The 19321-nt window shown below is 43.2% G+C and overlaps 1 protein-coding gene across 2 annotated transcripts in view; it reads right to left on the bottom strand.

Annotated features, from left to right (window-relative positions):
• map3k5 (mitogen-activated protein kinase kinase kinase 5) overlaps positions 1-14349 on the bottom strand; it is a 65595-nt gene extending 51246 nt beyond the window's left edge. For both annotated transcript variants that reach the window (XM_084083358.1, XM_084083359.1), the window contains exon 1: positions 13215-14349. In XM_084083358.1, coding sequence (XP_083939484.1) covers positions 13215-13674 — 460 coding nt within the window. In that variant the 5' untranslated portion in view covers positions 13675-14349. The remainder of the gene's footprint in view (positions 1-13214) is intronic.
• Between the last annotated feature and the right edge of the window lie 4972 nt (positions 14350-19321).

Genomic DNA, 19321 nt, shown 5'->3' with positions numbered 1-19321 from the left:
TGCGGTGCGGGCTGGTACATCTGCTATTTTTGAACCGCTTTGAAAAAACTTGAAAGTGTGAGAACTACAGATTTAAAAGGCATTTGTTGGGCCTCAGGTCTTAACACATTACCTACTATCCACGGTTCTACTCGTGAATCAAAATGTACCCCTTTACCTGCCACGGGCTCATTCACGGTTTAAACCGTGAATGTGTTTTTTCATTGATTTACTGTATATTAGACTGTTGCGCGGCCTGTGTGTTAATATTGGACCTGTAGATGAAGGGGTTAACCGAAAAAACACGTCATCAGTCAGCTGATCACAAACAGCTGTTTGCCCAAATGTGACAAAATGGAGACGGTGTTGCAGCGTGCAGCGTCGGCCGGCCGTTGCGCCCAAACATTTGAGAGACAGAGAGTGACGGTGATCGGAGTGAAAAGAGTGGGGGTTGTAACAGCAATAGAGTTAAAATTATTTTTGAGACAGGTCAGTCAGTGTGTGAGACAGTTTGTGAGTCAGTTTGTGATTGAGAGAGTGTGTGTGTGTGTGTGTGTGTGTGTGTGTGTGTGTGTGTGTGTGTGTGTGTGTGTGTGTGTGTGTGTGTGTGTGTGTGTGTGTGTGTGACTGCGTGAGAGTGTGTTAGAAAGTGTGAGCGTTTGAGTGTCTTTAGTTTAGTTTTAGTTTTTTAGTTTTTAGTTTTATTTCAGTCGAGAGGAGAGGTCAGTTATAGTGATCGGGAGAGGAGAAGAAAAGAAAAGAGGAGATCAGATATAGCGTAGTATAAGATAATACTGTCTCTCTCTGTGATAATATGAGGGCAAAAAAAAACAAACAGGGGCGCCAAACAAGTGACCGGTTCGCTACGCCAGCAGAGCAGACACTGTTGGAGTCGTTGATGACTCGGGCTACTGGGGCACAACCAGCGCCGCTTGTGGACGATAAGAAGCGGTTACGCCAGTTACTGGGATTGGGCCCATACTCCGGTGGACGGGGAGGACGAGCAACAGTTAGTGGGGGCGACCTCTACTACGCCCGCAGCGGGTCCATCTACTGCCGCGGTACCGACCGATGGTGTTCGTCGGAGCGGCAGGACCCGCCCGGAGCTCACTTCAGCAGTGGTAAGATTATTTTTTATTGTGTTGTGTGTGTTTGGTGGACTAGACACGAGAAGTTGTTGCCAGGTCTGCTTATAAGTTATAATATACACACACACACACACACACACACACACACACACACACACACACACAGAGAGTAGCATGGGGACACCGTCTCTGATTATGATGTTAGCCTATATATTTACTGTTCTGGTGAGTGATGCCTTATAAAATAGCAGATCCACAAGCTTGTGAGCTTGTAGATGGCTGCTATTTTTATTCTTTTTTTTTTGTAGGGGGATGCAGGTGCACAAAGCACTCTCCTCTGACCTTGTCTATAAAAATAGCAGATCTACAAGCTCTTTGTGAGTTTGTAGATCTGCTATTTTTAGTCGCTCTGTCTGGATACAAGTGTTTGCTAAAAGTCTAAATTGGTATTTTGTGTATGTATATTTACAGCTATCCGACAGCCCTGCCGACTTTCTACAGCTACTCCTGCCTGATGTTCTGCTCCAGGAGATATGCAACCAAACCAACTCGTATGCTAAGCAGAGACTTTCAGAGAAGCCACATGCCAAAGGAAACCGTTGGACAGCATTGACCGTTGTAGAGCTGAAGCGTTTCCTGGGGCTGCTGTTTCTGTCTGGGCTTGTTTCCAAACCTGAGCTTTCACACTACTGGTCAACCGATGAGAACCTAGTAACACCGTTCTTCGGCAGGACCATGAGCAGGAACCGCTTCCAGTTGATTTGGAGCAATCTTCACTTCAATGACACTCCTTCTAAAGACCCGATAAGTATGGCATCAAATCTTATATGCTCTGTGACTCAACGACCGGCTATCTTCACAACATGAAGCCAGACTGTGGCATCAAGTGTTCCATCCCGGATACCGTCACCTACCTGCTAGGAGGCCTTGCAGGTGAAGGATACTGATTGTGGATGGACAACCTCTACAATAGCAATCTCTACAATATAACCCTGTAACAATTGAGCACACACACACACACACGCACACACACACACACACACACACACACACACACACTCTCTCTTTATTACTTTGAAAAGAAAGACTTTGAGCTGTGTTGCACTTGATATGCCATGTGATAAAATGTGTTCAAAAGCAGTTTTTTTTTTATAAAGTATTGTTTACATGACTGATGTCAATGAAGGCGAAAAATAAACGTCAAAGACTTGAAATCATTTTTTATGTCTAAACGTGTTTCTTTCACTAAAACTCTGAATCCAAGAGAAAGCTGTATGCAACTACCTCTAGCTAAAAAACAGAGCATGCTATAAACTTACTTTTTTCCCAGATGAAAGAAGAGATTCTAAGCTTTATTTTGAGATATTCCATGTGTACATAGTCCTAGCACAAAACATTCTGTGTGTCCTCAAAGATTTTTATGACTCTAAACGTGTTTATTTTACTAAATCGCTTATATCTCTGAATCTAAAGCAGTTTTTTATTTTTTTTATTTTTATAAAGTATTGTTTACATGACTGATGTCAATGAAGGCGAAAAATAAACGTCAAAGACTTGAAATCATTTTTTATGTCTAAACGTGTTTCTTTCACTAAAACTCTGAATCCAAGAACAAAGGACAGTTTTTGGTGAAAACAAGCTGTATTCAACTACCTCTAGCTAAAAAACAGAACATGCTATAAACTCACTTTTTCTTTCAGATGAAAGAAGAGATTCTAAGCTTTATTTTGAGATATTCCATGTGTTCATAGTCCTAGCACAAAATGTTCTGTGTGTCCTCAAAGATTTTTATGACTCTAAACGTGTTTATTTTACTAAATCGCTTATATCTCTGAATCTAAGAAAAAAAGGTCATTTTTTGGTGAAAGCAAGCTGTATTCAACTACCTCTAGCTAAAGAACAGAACATGCTAGAAACTCACTTTTTCTTTCAGATGAAAGAAGAGATTCTAAGCTTTATTTTGAGATATTCTATGTGTTCATAGTCATAGCACAAAATGTCCTGTGTGTCCTCAAATATTAGTCAGAATGGTCAAAATCCCTGGCACTGAGGGAACCTTTTCTGAAAAAACCCTCTGGCAGGGAATGTGTTAATGGGTTAATGCCTATGGCTGGTTGTAATAAAAGCTGGCTTAAGGTTACGTGTTGAATAATTAACTGTGCATTAGTACTCACTTCCTTAATACTTCATTTTAGAGGGCATCTTAAGGGGTATCAAAATCTACATGCATCATAGACCATAACCACAGCATACTGTGCCATAACCCATTATGTAAACAATATGACATCCCCTGGAATCTTTGGGGGGGATTTGATGGGTATCTAAATCTGGATATGCTGTATCCAAAACCCTGCCCATAGGATAAGCCGAGCATTATGTAAGACCGCAACTTAAACTCAGGATAAACTTGTGAGGGTTGGGCCCTAAACACTCCTCTGCAGCTGGATCAAGCCGCTGATAAGAGCACAAACACAGCAGCCCTGTGGTTCGCCTTCAGTAATGACAGTAAGCCAGCAAGACACAATACTGCAGCCTGCTTTTTCATCCGTTTTCCAATATCTACTGCTCTCCATTTCAACAGATCATATTACGTTGCGCTTAAGAGGCTCTGATCCGAGCAGCGAAATCTCTCTCCCTAATGACTAATTCCAGACCCCTGCATCTCAGACAGATTTGGTGGTAGAGTATAACTGGCTGAGGGCACCACAACACTCAGCCAGACATCCAGAGTCAATGGGATCATCTAAACCCAAACAGACTCTCTATTTCAATAGGCTTGCTGTTGTGCATGCGTGCCAAGATTGTGGAGATAAAATGTCACGAACGGCAGCACTTTGCTGTTGTTCATAATGTGAGGGGCCAGTCCCCGCAGGAGGCAAGGGGCCACCCCCTCCCAACTCAACATGAGTGTATAATATTCAAATGCATCCAGGAAGTGGGCCGCTGTTCGTGGGCACAGAGATCTTCATCATCAACCCCCCGCACACCCCCATTGCAAGCAATTATGTGTCTGTGTCCGCACCCTCACACTTTCATTACAGCCAAGACGTGGATCAGTGGCGTGGTGCAGGGTGAAGGGTATTTTCCCTTCATGAGAGGCCAGAGTCATTCCATCATGACGTCTGATCAAGTGCAGGCTAGATTACACTATTTGACGTATGTGTGCTCACTGCGCTGAGAGCTGGTGTCACACCTTAATCCTCGCTTAGACTGACCTTTGCTATAGAGCTACCCCTTCCCATCTATGACGTATCTCCATCACTGTTCGGAAGAGCACACTTGGCTGAGATTAAAAGCCCCCGATGTTTCCGACGACCTTGCATCATCATGCAAACATATAGCAGAATATAAGGCATATTCAGAGTGGAAAAAGTATCTATGTATTTGTTTAAGCTGTTTGAGCTAAGCTATGTGTGCTTAACACAACCTGGGTTAGAACATTGCACGTGTGAGCCTGCGTTATTTACATTTGGCAGCTTGTTTTTTCTTCACTTGCGCAAAATGATGAGGAGACACCCCGAGTTGTCTCCATGGCACCTCATAATGACAAACCAACGAAAGTAGTTGGTACAGTCCACTTTATATACGCTCCAAATGTAAACAATATGAAATATGTTTACAATATGAAATATGAATGCAGGGAATAAAGGGTTGATCGGCCTACTCAGTTCTCGTGCTATATAGAGCAACACTGAGGTGGAACACTGTGGGGGTGGGTTGCCAACATCAATGCCAATATCGCTTCTCCTAGACAGCAGAGGCTGCAGATGAATAAAACATTTGTCTCATTTCACTGCTGGCTGGGTGGCCCCATCAATATTACATCAGAGGGAGCCTTACTGCAAACAGGCCATTAAGAAAAGCAAAGGGTTAACACAACCCGGCTCTGCGACAGGGCTCACTTGTGTTAGCAGAGAGGTTGCAGTCACACTTCAGGAACGCACCGATGATGATGATGATGGCATGAGGTGATGGCACGGGGAAACGTCCCCGGCTTTGTAGGAACAGGTCTGAGCCAAGCAAAATGTTTACTATCATAGCAGCTTGTACTGAGCTGCTATTTTTGTCATGTGTCACCAGTGTACGACTACTATAACTATAAACCAGGCTTCATATATAGGTGAGGAGCAGACATGGAAAACATTGTCAAAAAAAACTGATCAAGGCACAAGAGATTCTTGTCCTGCTGGAGGAGTCGGGGGAATGCTAAGTACTCAGCCAGAACAAAGCTGCTGGGAGCTGACACTTTCGCAAGTGATGCATGACATTTTCTGTGCATTGTGTGTTGCGTGTGGGTGGAAGAGTGTGTACTGCACGACGTACGGAACAGTGGTTCCATATACTCACAGTGTCTAACAGCTAAGTGAATAACATTATATTGCATACAGCAGTGCTGTAGCTGTCAAATAAATCATACAGCATCTATCCTGCTGCATTAGTAGTGCAAGATTTTCCTGCTTTCATGAGAGGCTTAGGTAAGGAAGATTTTCAGAGTTCAGACTAAGCAATGAAGTGTGTCATCATCAAATACTGCTGCAGAAGCGTTTGAATGTTTGCTCAACGCTTCCGGGCCTTCTCCAGTTCCTTAAGGAGAGGGCTCAAAGGCAAGCTGAGCTTCACAGCGTTACTCCTGGACATGTTCTTACCTGTGAGTCATCTTTAACATCGCAGGCAACACGTGACCTGTAGCGCAGAAGTAAACAGAATGAAATTGAAAGAGAGAACAGTTTCTTAAGGCTGGTGGTGTGAAATGCCATTCCCATTTTATTTTCCACTTCGACTGCCTCGTTCTAGCACACAACAGTCAGGGACGGACTGATACAGATAATAACTCATGGTATGCTTTAACCACTTTCAACATGTCGTCCACATTTTGGGCATGTCGTTATAGGTGTTTTAGGCTGACTGCTTTAGTCGCCCTTCGCAACGCAGGGTGCAATTTGTGAAATGTCAACAACATTTGGAGATAGTCATCATTGCTTGCAACATCTTCTATTGGCAAGTTTGTGAAAGTCAATTGTTGATGCATAATCTATAACCTTCTGACGTGATCATTAGAAATAATGTCTCTGTCTGTTACCTCTGCCCTTCACAAACAAGGAACACAGCAAACAAGGTCTGAACACTGACAATCTTTGTAGCACAAAAGAGCACCAAACATGTCTCCCTGCCCAGCAGTGAGACTAAAGGCTTCTTTATTTTTAGACAAGGTGGCAGCAAATTAAGTTCAGCAATACAGTAGGTAGGTGACATATTGGCTTTTGCTCCATATTCCTGTCAAAACATTTGTAAAGTTGCCGTGCTAATGATCTCTCCTGAGACATAACTGCACTTAGCACATGTGCAGAGCCAGAATGCTTTTGGAGGGAGGACTGATAGCATGCCAAAATGCCAAAATGTCAGCTGATCTGCTAGTGTTGACAGAGGGCTACATGAAGCCAGTAGTCCTCTGTCTCCCTATATTATAGGGGGACATATAACACAGAAATAGCCGATCTATAAGCTCACAATGCATCTTGCTGCGACGCGCTGTGAGCTTGGAGATCTGCCTGTACACACTGGTGTAAGTAAGTATGAATCAGATGTAACCCTGCCAGGCAGTCAGTCATCCTACCATAAAGGTCCTGACACTGTGTCAGAGGTACTGACCTAGAAGAGCAAACCCTCAGCCGGGGCACTCACCTTTAAACAGGGTCATATTCAAAGCTCACCTCCACGGGGGTGGCAAGACAAAAACATGTGGTGATTACCTCGGTCTGATCCGCCACTGCTGACCAAAACTCGATTGATTCTCTTGCCTTCTACTGCTCAACGAGAAATTCAATATTCTCTCACACTGTTTGGCTTTTAACGGTCCCCCAAGCAAGCCCGCCCGTGGCTCGGGGACGGGGGTTGGGAGCTGGGTAGTGTGCAGAGTCGAGAGCTGCCTTAACCCACCAGGGATGTTATTGGAGCGCCTGTATCCAGGCCTGCCTTTATAGATCCATCTCACTCATTCATTTGCACCGTCCACATGTGAGGAAGGGGGGGGGGGATTATTCAACAGAATAATTATAGCAGGATCAAAAGCAGCAGAGTAGAAGAGCTATGGATTATTAAATATCTCTCTCCCTCCCTCTCTCTCTCTCTCTCTCTCTCTAGCAGGTATAGCTTTGAGGTTCACAATAAACTCATCACGATTTTAATTGCGGTGGCTTGTCAGGAATGTTGGCAGTCGCACACAATCACTTTTCATGTATAAAAACATGTTTGAAACAATGTGCAGCATTTCTTCCGAAGCCAGAAACCCCATAAATATACATATATGCAAATCTAGATTGATGCAGGGGAGGAGGAGACGTTTTCTTTTCTGAAAATAGACCTTGCCCAAAAGTTGCATTTTTGAAAATGACATTGTACAGCTAATCTGTAATTACACTACATTATTCGAATAACTTCTTTCACGTCATTGTTTATACTGGTTGCCAAGATAAGACTGTTGGTTGCACACACTGAGGCTTCCAGATGTGAACGTGTCAGCCTATACTGCGTATATTGAGTGTTCATTAACTCAGAGAGTACACAAAAGTAACCAAAATTGAGCCTTTCAGGTCCATTTGGTTACGTTTTTCTTTTTGCACTCTCTCAGAGTTAAATGAACACAGGTTTTTACAGTGTAGCGTACTAGCAAGTAAACAAGCCCTGCGTTGGACATTATCAAAAAGCTATGCTCACCTACCCTTGGTACCTAAAGGTTAAAAATACACTTGCAACATATGATTTAATAGCGATGACATGCACAGTAAGGTGTAACCATGGAGATTTTTTTTGCTTTGCACTCTGGGAGTAAAACAGTATAAATGCAGGTGAAGTCATCACCGGGAAGCTGCTGTGGTTTTCCCCCTCTTATCATCAGGGGAGAAGGGAGAGAATGAACTGGATTACCCTGGAGCTCTGCCTGCACTGTGTGGATAGAATGAAACTCTGGAAGACTGTCTCCCATGTCCCCATGTCCACGGGAAATCAATGTTTCCCACAGTTCAGTCTTTTCCCCCGAACAAAAAAGAAAAAGAGAGAGACAACGTACAAAGAATAACACACAGATCCGCTGCCAAATTTCCAAGAACTACCAAGTTTGTTGAATTTTCTGCGTAGCTGCTGTGTGTCGGGGTGATCCAGCTGTTGGAGTCGTGCCATGAATGATACTTCACTCCTGTCGGTTGGAATTGACTTGCTGTATAACAAGTTATTGGGATTCAAACATGGCTTGCTTTAGTTTCCCTTATATTTGCTTGTGAACCACACCTGCTGCTGCTTTATGAAACCACACCTGCTGTAACAGTAGGCATGGTAAGCTAGTGAACACAGACGTAAGCAAAAATGAGTTATTATATGGGGTCTTGATCCAAGAAATCCTCTTGATGCAATACTGTGCTAACTTTTATTCCTAAGTATTTATTAAACTACAGTGGCAGAGTGGAGTCATGGGAGTTACTCACTGTTCAGAGAAATCAGATAACCCTCTGCTTCAGGGAATTCAGTCCAAAAAGTAGTCAAAAGAGCATTGTTAAATTCTACTCAGTTTTAGCTGCATGTGAAGACAAAACCTCTAAGGAGATTTAAGCACCCTGTTTAGTTTATTTACAAAAATATCATCCTGGAAATGAAAGACACCACATACGTCATTCAATCAATCAATCAAGTGTTCTAACCTAGAAATACCAACACCGCCCTCCCAGAGGATGGTATGGGAAACACAAAACAATGGTTATTCAGTGGCTAAGATGCCCTGCCCAGCAGTGAGACTAAAGGCTCCTTTATTTTTAGACATGAGCTCAATGTGCAGGAAAGAGACAAAACCTAGATCCCTGCATGAACACACCATCATTCAGGAAATGAGCCCAGCCCAGTAGCACCAGTCTCTGGCAGCCCAGCCCTTTACGCCTGTTCTGCTTTGTTGCAGTTCACACACACTGAGGTATTTCGCAAACCTCAGTGACATGGCCCAGAGGGGAAAAGTGCTGAGAACAGAATGCGAATTCATCCAGAGCTGACAAGCGCACAGGGAGAAACTAGCACGGTCGTGCAAGTTGCCCCAACTTGCCTGTTTTATTTACTTCCTGCTTGGTTTTGCTGTAAAACAAGAGTGATTGCAAACAAGAGGGATTTTTTCTTTTCTTTGCAGAGTAAACAATGCTTGAGATTAAGCCCAATTACTTCACATGATAGCCTCGCGCAAACAGTCGGCCTGGATGCAAAAGAAATGCTGTCGGCATACAGAAAAAGACTGTCAGCCTTTGAATTCTGGTCTGGTGCAATGCATTGTAGACGGTAGGTCTGCCCTATCTTCAAGAGGGTAATCTATTGACCTCTGGGGAAGACAGAGGGATTCACTGATTGTGACTGCTCCTATCATCCCATCACTGAGCTGAACTAATCATTTCACCCTCCACCAGCTCTCCCACAGGGCAGGGCAGATCTCTGTGATAGTGGATGCTGGCTGCCAGCCCCAGGCACCACTGACCTCCCATGAACCAGGAATAAAACACCTGATAAAGCTGCCAACACTAAATAGATTCATCCAATGGGTGCAGCCATGAGTACATGAAGGTGGGGCGGGGAGTAAACTCACTTTGCTGTTAAAATGCTTCAGTTCAATTTGTCTGGAATTCAATTAAGGTTAATTACTTTGTCAGTAACCTAAAGTTGGTCTTTGTTACCGTCTACAGCACAATGTGGATTAAGATTGTTATCAAGCAAAACAACATAAAGGCAGGTTTGGAAAGGAAGTCTCTACTGTTCTCTGTGATAAATAATGTTGATCTGTGTGGCTGTGTGTATACTTCATGCTTTTGACTCTAACTTTCTTGCAAAGGCAGGTTTCCACAGTTAAAGAGTGTGACCTGTGGTCTAATTCCTGCTGAGACTGTGCTCTCTAACCTCTGATGAGCATCCAGCCGGGCAGAGTAAACAAGAAGAAGGATAAACAACTTAGCAGAGGGCCGGCCAATAGGGGCTTAAAGCAGGGGCCTCCCAGCAAAAGGAGTGGGATCTTCCACTGGAGAATCCCCAGCCGTTCAAAACAATATGCTGTCAGCTGATACACGGCAGTGTTGACACTACGCACAGAAGGACCTCGTACAGCGCAGAAACACTGCGCCCATGTCCCTGAGAAATCTAGTATTTCCACTTGATATTTCGACTGACAGCATCTCCCATGTTAGGCAAATGGCTCAGCAAATGGTGCAGCGGCTAATACTATATTATCTACAACTATCATAGATACCACTACCGATCAGATTTTTTATATAAAAAATATTACTATTCAGATGTCACTAAAAAATAAAACAAACCGTAACCGAGAGGAATAACGTGTTCCTCTGCATGCGTTGCGCCCTCCCGGTAGAAACTCCTCACAGTCAGGTGAAAATAAGTGGCTGGCGATTTCATGTGAATTTGAAGACCAATGGTTGTCTATGACCAACTGCAGGGGTTGACAGTGACAGGGAATACATGTAAGGGGAAAAACTGGGAATTGGCATAACAACAAGCAACAAGCTAAGATCTGTCAACAGCACTCACATGCTTTAGAAGACAAAACTATGGATAGGCTTGTAAGCTTGTGGCAAAGACAATCAACATATCTCGATGAGAAGGAGAAAGAAACAAGCCTGCTAATCACAAACACCCTGAGCTGTTTTGCGTCATACACTTTGAAGCCGTTTCTCTAAGATTGGACTGGTTTGAAAGAAAATGATAACTTTTCAAAGGTGCACATACTGTAACACGAAACATGTTATCAGTGACTGATTTGGGGTATAGGGCATGTTCCATGCATCCTGCAGACTGGACATTGACCCACACTGCAAAATCTGATTACACCTCTGAGTTACAGTAAATTAACAATCAAGATTTCACAGTTGTGCACCAGAGCAATCTCTCCTGTGTCTCCCTTCTCATGTCTCTCTCAGGTAGGTCTTAGATAAAAAAAAGAAAAAAAAGAAATGCTTGTGGAATTGGACTGCCTTATTCCAAACTGGAGACAGTTCAATGTTCTCATCAGAGCAACTCTGAAGAAGAGCTAAGCAAACATTAAGTTGACCAGGACTAAAAACTCATCGTTCTCGCTCAATTATACATAAGTACAGTAAAGATTCAAGAAGATCAACTTTGGTGAAAAACTGCATACGCCAGCTACGATCTAACGCACCACCAGACAACACACTGAAATGAATGACACATGCTATGACACAAGGATACCATTGGCAGTGTAGGGTGCAGTGATTATTTCGCCAGCAGGTGTAACCAAGCATATTTTATTTTTCACTATACTTTGCTGCTTCAGATAAGTAATCTAAATGTATTGTTGCTTTAAGATAATAGGGATCATTTTGTTCTAGATTGATGGGGTAGAGTCCCCAGCTGGCAGCTGCATATCTACAATGACCTCTGACCTTCATTTCCTCTAAAAGTTGTTTATGCGTTGTTACATTCAGAATTTAGACACTTGTCTCTCTGGTGCGCTTTACTACACTGGCTTATAACAAGGTATGATCAGGCATCAACATTGGTATTCAAAGTATGTGGTTCTGACAATTCCACCTTTCCAAATAAGGACGACAACACTGTCTGGGCAAGCAGCTCATTGTTAATGTTTAGAGAAACGTTTGTTGTCTGGTCTCCATTTCTGTGTGGCTCTGCAGGAAAACAATAGAGTGGCTGTTGTTAACACATTACTGGGGGCAAAATGCTTCGAATTCCACAGTAGCTCAATAGTAAGACAGCCAGATACAAAACAGAGATTTGGCCAAACCAATAGTGTAATGTTATGACACACAACAAGCATCTGGTTTCATTTGTAATGTTCCTGACTTTATTGTGGACATCATACCAAAATGCATTGTTTGATGTGGGGGAAACAAAGTGGGTGTGTATGAATTGCATGACAATATGCCATGCTGAGAATGAAAGCATGTTTGTTCAACATTTCAGTCGATTGCTTTCATATACATGTAGACTGTTTGTCTATTTTAGGACCTTCCCTTTGTCAGTTTCTTGCAAAACTCGAGAAAGGTGCATTATGACAACAAGCTGAACAAGATGAACAAGAGTTCAACCATCTAATTTCAGTCTGATTATGATCATTGTTATGTTAAGTGATCTGCTTGTTTTTTTTTGTGGTATACTACTGCAGATATATGCTACACAAAAGACAAAAAGTATAGTGATTGGCACTTATGGTAGTCAAAAGCAATGCCATTCTGCTGAAATGCATGCTGATCATCTTGTTAAAGCATCATTTGTGAAAAATGCAGATGCTGATACGTGCATTGACGCCTCATTTCGGCAGATATCAATACACAGATGGATTGCTCAGGCCACTTTGTAGGCAGCTGCTATTTACAGTGTTTGATCATAATCCCTGAAGATTCTACTTAGTTTCCAGAATGAGTTTTCGAAGTCAACCAGGCAGCAACAGAACATTTCCAGCAGGATTAAGGGCCAAATAAGACACATATGGGTAAGAGGGGAAAGTGCTTTCAGTCAAAAGGTTCGAGTTCATTTCTCTGCTGTGCAGATTCCAGTGGAAAGTCCAGCCTCATGCCTAAATCTCAGTCCATGACGCTTCGGCACACTTTTCAAAACAGACGCACACAATGGAAGGGGAAAGTATGTGTAGGGGAAAATATAACAATTACCCCACAATTGCGGAGCATAATAAAACACCCCCCCATTGAGACTCAGTTGCTTAGTAAGTTTCAGGCAAATTGAGTGGGTATGTGCTGGAAAATACTCATGAAAGGAAGACGCATGCCTACATGCCATGTCATGCAATCTCTGTGCAGTGCATCAACACTGCACAGTAGCCATAGCAACTACAGGTCAATATGTTTTGAGAAAAGGCTGATGCAGTAGGGTTGTGACCCTTGACCCTGCACCACTGGCTGATGATGATGTTTGCCATTTGAACCCTGCAGGTCACGGATTTGCTCACATGTTATGATACAGCTGTAATAATCGTGTGTGTGTGTGTGTGTGTGTGTGTGTGTGTGTGTGTGTGTGTGTGTGTGTGTGTGTGTGTGTGTGTGTGTGTGTGTGTGTGTGTGTGTGTGTGTGTGTGTGTCATTTGTACTATAGGCTCAGCTGTACTGAGCCATCATCACTCACCTGCATTGTAAAACTGATCAAGTACCACGGTTTCTCCAAAGTCCAGTTTCCCAAAATGCACGGTCTCCAGTTTGCTGCCCACGGTGTCACATGCATCCTTCAGACACTGCAGGGCCATGTTCTCCGCGTTGTTCGTATTGTTGGGATTGTGTTCACTGTTGATGACATAGGCCACGGTGACCGACCTGCTTTTAGAAGACTTCCCCATAGACATCAGCAGGCCGCCACCTTCCACCGGACAGTTTATGATGGCACTGGGGCTGATGCTCCCGCTGATCATGACCGAGTCCTGCCAGAACGCCCCGGCCGCCGGGATGATGCCAGCGGCTCCCCCGCCGCTGCAGCCGAAGCTCTCCTGAGCAGCAGAACCACAACCCGCGGCAGAGCTTCTGTTCCCCGGATCATGGCAAGGACTGAAAGACGGAACCGACAGGGAGATCCCGTCAACGTCTTGGCTCATGGTTTCAGTTTAAAGTGACACTCGTTGTGTTTGGTTGTTGTTCTGACAGACAGTGCATCCAAAGCCAGCACTGGGCATGGTTACCCATGCAGGGGATTCCGTGTAGATCCGTGACAGAACATGCACGATGTTGCACAGCCTCTGTCCTCCGCCTACTTCACTTCAACACACAGGTAAACAAGGTCTACGTTGGTATGAACGGTGCAGCAACTCCCCGTCGATGCATGTCTGGTTTCGGTTGCAATCGAGTAGTTGCTGACGTTACAATCAAACAGAGTAATCGCATGGATATTATATTGTAGCCTGGTCCCTGCAGCCTATGTATGGTTTATCCTGCAGAAACGACTCGGCTAGTGGCGGTTCTGAAGAGAAAGCACGCAGTTGAAGGAGTCAGTAAACGATTGCATTCCAACGAATAGACATGTAACATTACTTCCCAAAGTTGAGCAAGACCGCTGTCAATCCAACAGCCTCCATCGTTGAAAGATTATCGTCTCTGGAGACACATGCACCACAAAAACAGAATCACGGTAAAAGTCCAAACCTCTGCCCCGATCGTCCTCTGTCTCCCAGCCAGCGTGCAATTAAACAGACATCTAATGCATGTCAGAGAGAGTCCGAATGGGGATTGATTTCATGCACAGACCGTAAAACCCTGCCCTGTTTCCTCTGTTATCTTTCCTGCTCAGTCTCACGCACACACACCAGAGTTGCCAGATTTTACGAGAGAAACAAGCAACCAGGTCTATGAAAACAAGCACAAAAAGAAGTAGGCTAATTAAAAATAGCCTATCTACAAGCTCACACCGCGTCGCTATGCAATGCGTTGCCGTTGTGAGCTTGCAGATCTGCTATTTTCAAATTATAACCTTTGAAAAAGATCTTGAAGAAAATTTGAAACATTTAAAAAAATATTTAAAGAAACATTTTAACAACACAAAGCTTGTATGGGGGGTCCCTGGCATAAAATATTTTCAGATGTTGGTAATTTAATTTGGGGGTTCTTGACTTGAAAATGTTTAAGAAACACTTGTTTAAACAACATTAGGAAGCAACTGCAAGACCAAACCCCGCAACTACCAATTTACTAACCTCGCATCACCAGCAAGCAACCCTACCGAAAAACAAGCCCAAAGTCGCTTATAATAAGACATGGCAACACTGACACAGGGCGGAGAGACTGACTGTGAGCTTTGTTTACATGGGCGGAGACATGGCCATGTATGGAACAGCGTAGCACAGTATCACTATGGCCTTATAAAGGGGCATTTCACTCAAAGTAACCTGAACAAAAGCGTCATTCATCATCATTCAGTTTAATAAAGTTCCCATCCTGATTTTCTTTTTTTTAACTCTGAGACCATGTACTACTTCTTTAGGCTATTGATATTACTAGCAAAAACCATTACGTAGGTGCAATGCCAGACTAGCAAATTAGAACCCTACATTCAAACACTCATCTCAATAATCATATTCATTCACAGGCGCACCAACTATTGGAACTTATTGGCCCATTATTACCCGTTTACACATTTTAAACCCATTTCTATGACCCACGTCCAATGAGTTGCTACAGCCATACAGCACCACTTTCAAAGTGAACTGAAGACACATCAACATATACTAGATGACTGCAGTAAACTATATCATAAGTATAACTCTATGGCAGTAAAGCATAGAGGTAGCCTAATAATGGCCAGTCTATGTAATAAGAACGCCATCTTGTGGTAATACTGTGATATTACAGACTCAGACTCCATGAAACCAGAGAACTGCGCGTGTGTGTGTGTGTGTGTGTGTGTGTGTGTGTGTGTGTGTGTGTGTGTGTGCGCGCGCGCGCGTGCGTGCGTGCGTGCGTGCGTGCTGTTTGCCTCTTACTTCAATTATTTGACAAATTCAATTTGGCCAATGTTTGACCAGTTTTTATAGTATAGTTTGTTGATGCAGTAATGGTCTTTTTTCATTTGATTTCTTTCTTTTTTCTTTTTCTTTTTAGGTATTAAAAATGCATTTTAAAAAAAAAATCATGAGGGGAGTGGGGACCCCCCTGGGTTCTCAACCCACAGGTTGAGAACCACTGTCCTAAAAAGCAGAGCCACGCCTTAAGCAGGTAGGCCTATTACGCACGCAGCCACGCACACAACTGTTACGCATGAACACTCAGAGCTCCGTTCCGTCAGCAACTATAGGACATCCGGTTTTGGAGCTAGCAACTATAAGGTTTCCGGTTGCCTTCAAAATAAGATCAAGAATGTGTAATGTTTTTAAAAGACACAAATGTATTTTAAAAATACATTTATGATGTACGTCTTTTAAATGGTGCATACTAGAACACATCTAATTGCCAATTTTATTTTCATAGACACAAATGTATTTTAAAAATACATTTACTTTAACTGGATATTCATTTGTGTTTGTTACATATGTATTGTTTTTGAACTGTTTGTCCATTATTGTAATAATGCTGCCTCTAGGCCAGGTCACTCTTGGAAAATGATCATGATATGATATTGTTTATTGCAGAAGCAAATAAACAGTGATAAAAGTAACAACAAAATATGCTACAAATAATAATAGTAGATCAGTGCAGGTGCGATTTAAAAAAATAAAGCAAGGGAGGTTTATAAAGTTGATCTCACCTATTTAAAAACTAAAATACAATACAAATAAGAATGTAATCAGAAAAATAAAAGTGTGTGTGTGTGTGTGTGTGTGTGTGTGTGTGTTCGTGAGAACTGTTCCATAACTGAGCGCCCCTGAACTTGATAGAAAATTGATACAGACCAGTAGGACAGAATGTTGGTGAAAATTGAGAGATAATTTGTAAAAAAAAAAAACTGGCAGGCCGTCCAGTGCGGCCAGATGTAAGAAAAGAAAGTGCCGTTTTCAAACAGTGGACACTGGAAAGGCGCCGGCGGACGCTGCCAACACTTCTGACATATGCACGCGTGCGGGGACACCTGCCCTACAACGCCACACTCTCAGATATGCCCGAGAGGTGTAAAAAAAAGTGTGGCGGACCGTCCAGTGAGGTCAGAGGTCAGAAAAGTGCCGTTTTCACACAAAAGTGGACAATGGACCGGCGCCGGCGGACACTGCCGACACTTCTGACATACGCACACGTGCGGGGACACCTCCCCTACAACGCCACACTCTCCGCTAAGCGGGAGAGGTGTAAAATAAAGTGTGGTGGACCGTCCAGTGAGGTCAGAGGTCAGAAAAGTGCCGTTTTCACACAAAAGTGGACACTGGACAGGCGCCGGCGGACACTGCCGACACTTCTGACATGCGCACACGTGCGGGGACACCTCCCCTACAACGCCACACTCTCCGCTAAGCGGGAGAGGTGTAAAAAAAAGTGTGGCGGACCGTCCAGTGAGGTCAGAGGCCAGAAAAGTGCCGTTCTCAGACAAAAGTGGACACTCGACAGGCGCCGGCGGACACTGCCGACACTTCTGACATACGCACACGTGCGGGGACACCTCCCCTACAACGCCACACTCTTGGATAAGCCCGAGAGGTGTAAAAAAAAGTGTGGCGGACTGTCCAGTGAGGTCAGAGGTCAGAAAAGTGCCGTTTTCACACAAAAGTGGACACTGGACAGGCGCCGGCGGACACTGCCGACACTTTTGACATACGCACGCGTGCGGGGACACCTCCCCTACAACGCCACACTCTCGGATAAGCCCGAGAGGCGTAAAAAAAATTGCAAAAAAACACATCCACACCATGGTCAATATCTTCCAAATTGTCCTCTATTGTGATGCCAGCATTAAGTGATGCATCATTACATTTCACATAGAAATAAATGTACCCATGTGTTTTTTCCACTTGCAATTCATTTGCTGGTTGGAGGATGTTTATACTTGTACAGGCGGACGCTGCCAACACTTCTGACACCAAACCTACCCATTGGCTTTTTGGAAGAGGACGCAAGTCCCAGGCAGTGCCACAGAATCTCATCAGGAAGTTTTAAAGCATCTTCTGTGTATACAGTCCTGTTGAGTTGACCAGTTATTGATGGATATGTGTTGATACTCCCACCCAACAGACATGGCTATGGACAAGCCTTGCTTCTATTTCAGTTTCCCAGTTTGACATCAGTATAAAATTTCAAGACCATTAATAAAGGCACACACCAACATCTCGTTCTGTGTCTCTCTCCGTTCCTGAGATAAGACGTATGTAACATTGACTGTGACCATGATTGTGCCATTTATCTAGGGCAGCCTGGAGATAATTTCTACCAAGTTCCATGAAAATCTGCCACTCTCTTCTGGAGTTATTTTCTTCTCAACAGACTCGCACACAGGAGTATTATTATTATTTGTGTTATTGTGCTTGTCATAATTAGAAACAATTGCTGGCTGTAGGCTATTAAACGCTGACTCAAGTAACAGTCTTTCTCACTAAGAGTCAAATAAAGTCAAAGGACGGTGATAGGTATTAGGCCTACTATATATAAACTAATGTGAGAACTGCAGTATATTTGACACAAACCCAGTTTGACTCCAGTATACAACACTATCATTTCACGTTGAAATAAGAGTATACGTTTTGTAAGTGACTATAGCAGAACCCCACAATTTTTAACATTCACAATTATAAAGAATATAAATAATGAATGAAAATAAACTTTTAAGTGCATACTTTTAGTGGCATGTCTATTACATCATGTGTACCTACCAGCTTAATATCAGGCAATGGATGTGGAGCCATTTCAAAATGTGAGACATTTTCAAAGAGAACTCTGGAACTAATCTGAACAAGAATCAAGAGGGATTTATTTGTCACTTACTCAAGTAGTAGTGAAATGTTGAGACCTGTTTCTACAGAGACTGTACTAACACAACCAAACAAAATACATCAGTAACAAGTAACAATACTGATGTAATGAAGTAGAAATAAAAATATAGATAACACAAATAAAATGAAAGTACAGATGGAATGGCAGGTATGATAAACCTTGTGCGTATGTCACAAGTGCCACGGCAAATAGCTGTCTCGTGTCCAGCGTCCAATTTGTAAGCACTGAAAATGGCCTTTTTCTGACCCCTGACCTCACTGGACGGCCCGCCACTTTTCAAAATACACCTGTTTGGCTTAGCGGGGAGTGTGGCGTTGTAGGGGAGGTGTCCCCACACGCGTGCGTGTGTCAGAAGTGTCGGCAGTGTCCGCCGGCGCCTGTCCAGTGTCCACTTTTGTCTGAGAACGGCACTTTTCTGACCTTTTCTGACCATTTATCCATTTAGATAAATTATTAATGTTTAAAAAAACGTTTTTGTTACACAGAAACATAATATGTGTTGTATAGCTTCGTTTAAATGCTTAATTTGTAGTTTTAATGTGCAAATTAACCGTTTTTCTACTTTATTTTTATTTTTAGAGGGTACTCTTATTCTGAAGAGATCGTCCACCGGAAGTCTTATAGTTGCTCCGTTATAGTTGCTGACGGAACACAGCTAACACTAGCTCAGGGATGTAGGTTAGGTGTGTAGGCCACAGACCATTTCTCACATGTGTGCTAATTCTGCTAAAGTTTGTTTTTTTAGCCTGGTTTGCTAGTCGTGACATCATGTGACTTGTGACAGTATCCTGGTAAACAGTCAAGGAGACGAGCTGGTGGATATGGCACGTTTTTATCACC

This window comes from Gymnoscopelus microlampas (genome assembly GCF_963454915.1).
Source record: "Gymnoscopelus microlampas genome assembly, chromosome: 16".
NCBI lineage: Eukaryota > Metazoa > Chordata > Actinopteri > Myctophiformes > Myctophidae > Gymnoscopelus > Gymnoscopelus microlampas.
Note: the sequence above shows the minus strand (reverse complement) of the source record. Positions and strands in the feature narration are given on the sequence as shown.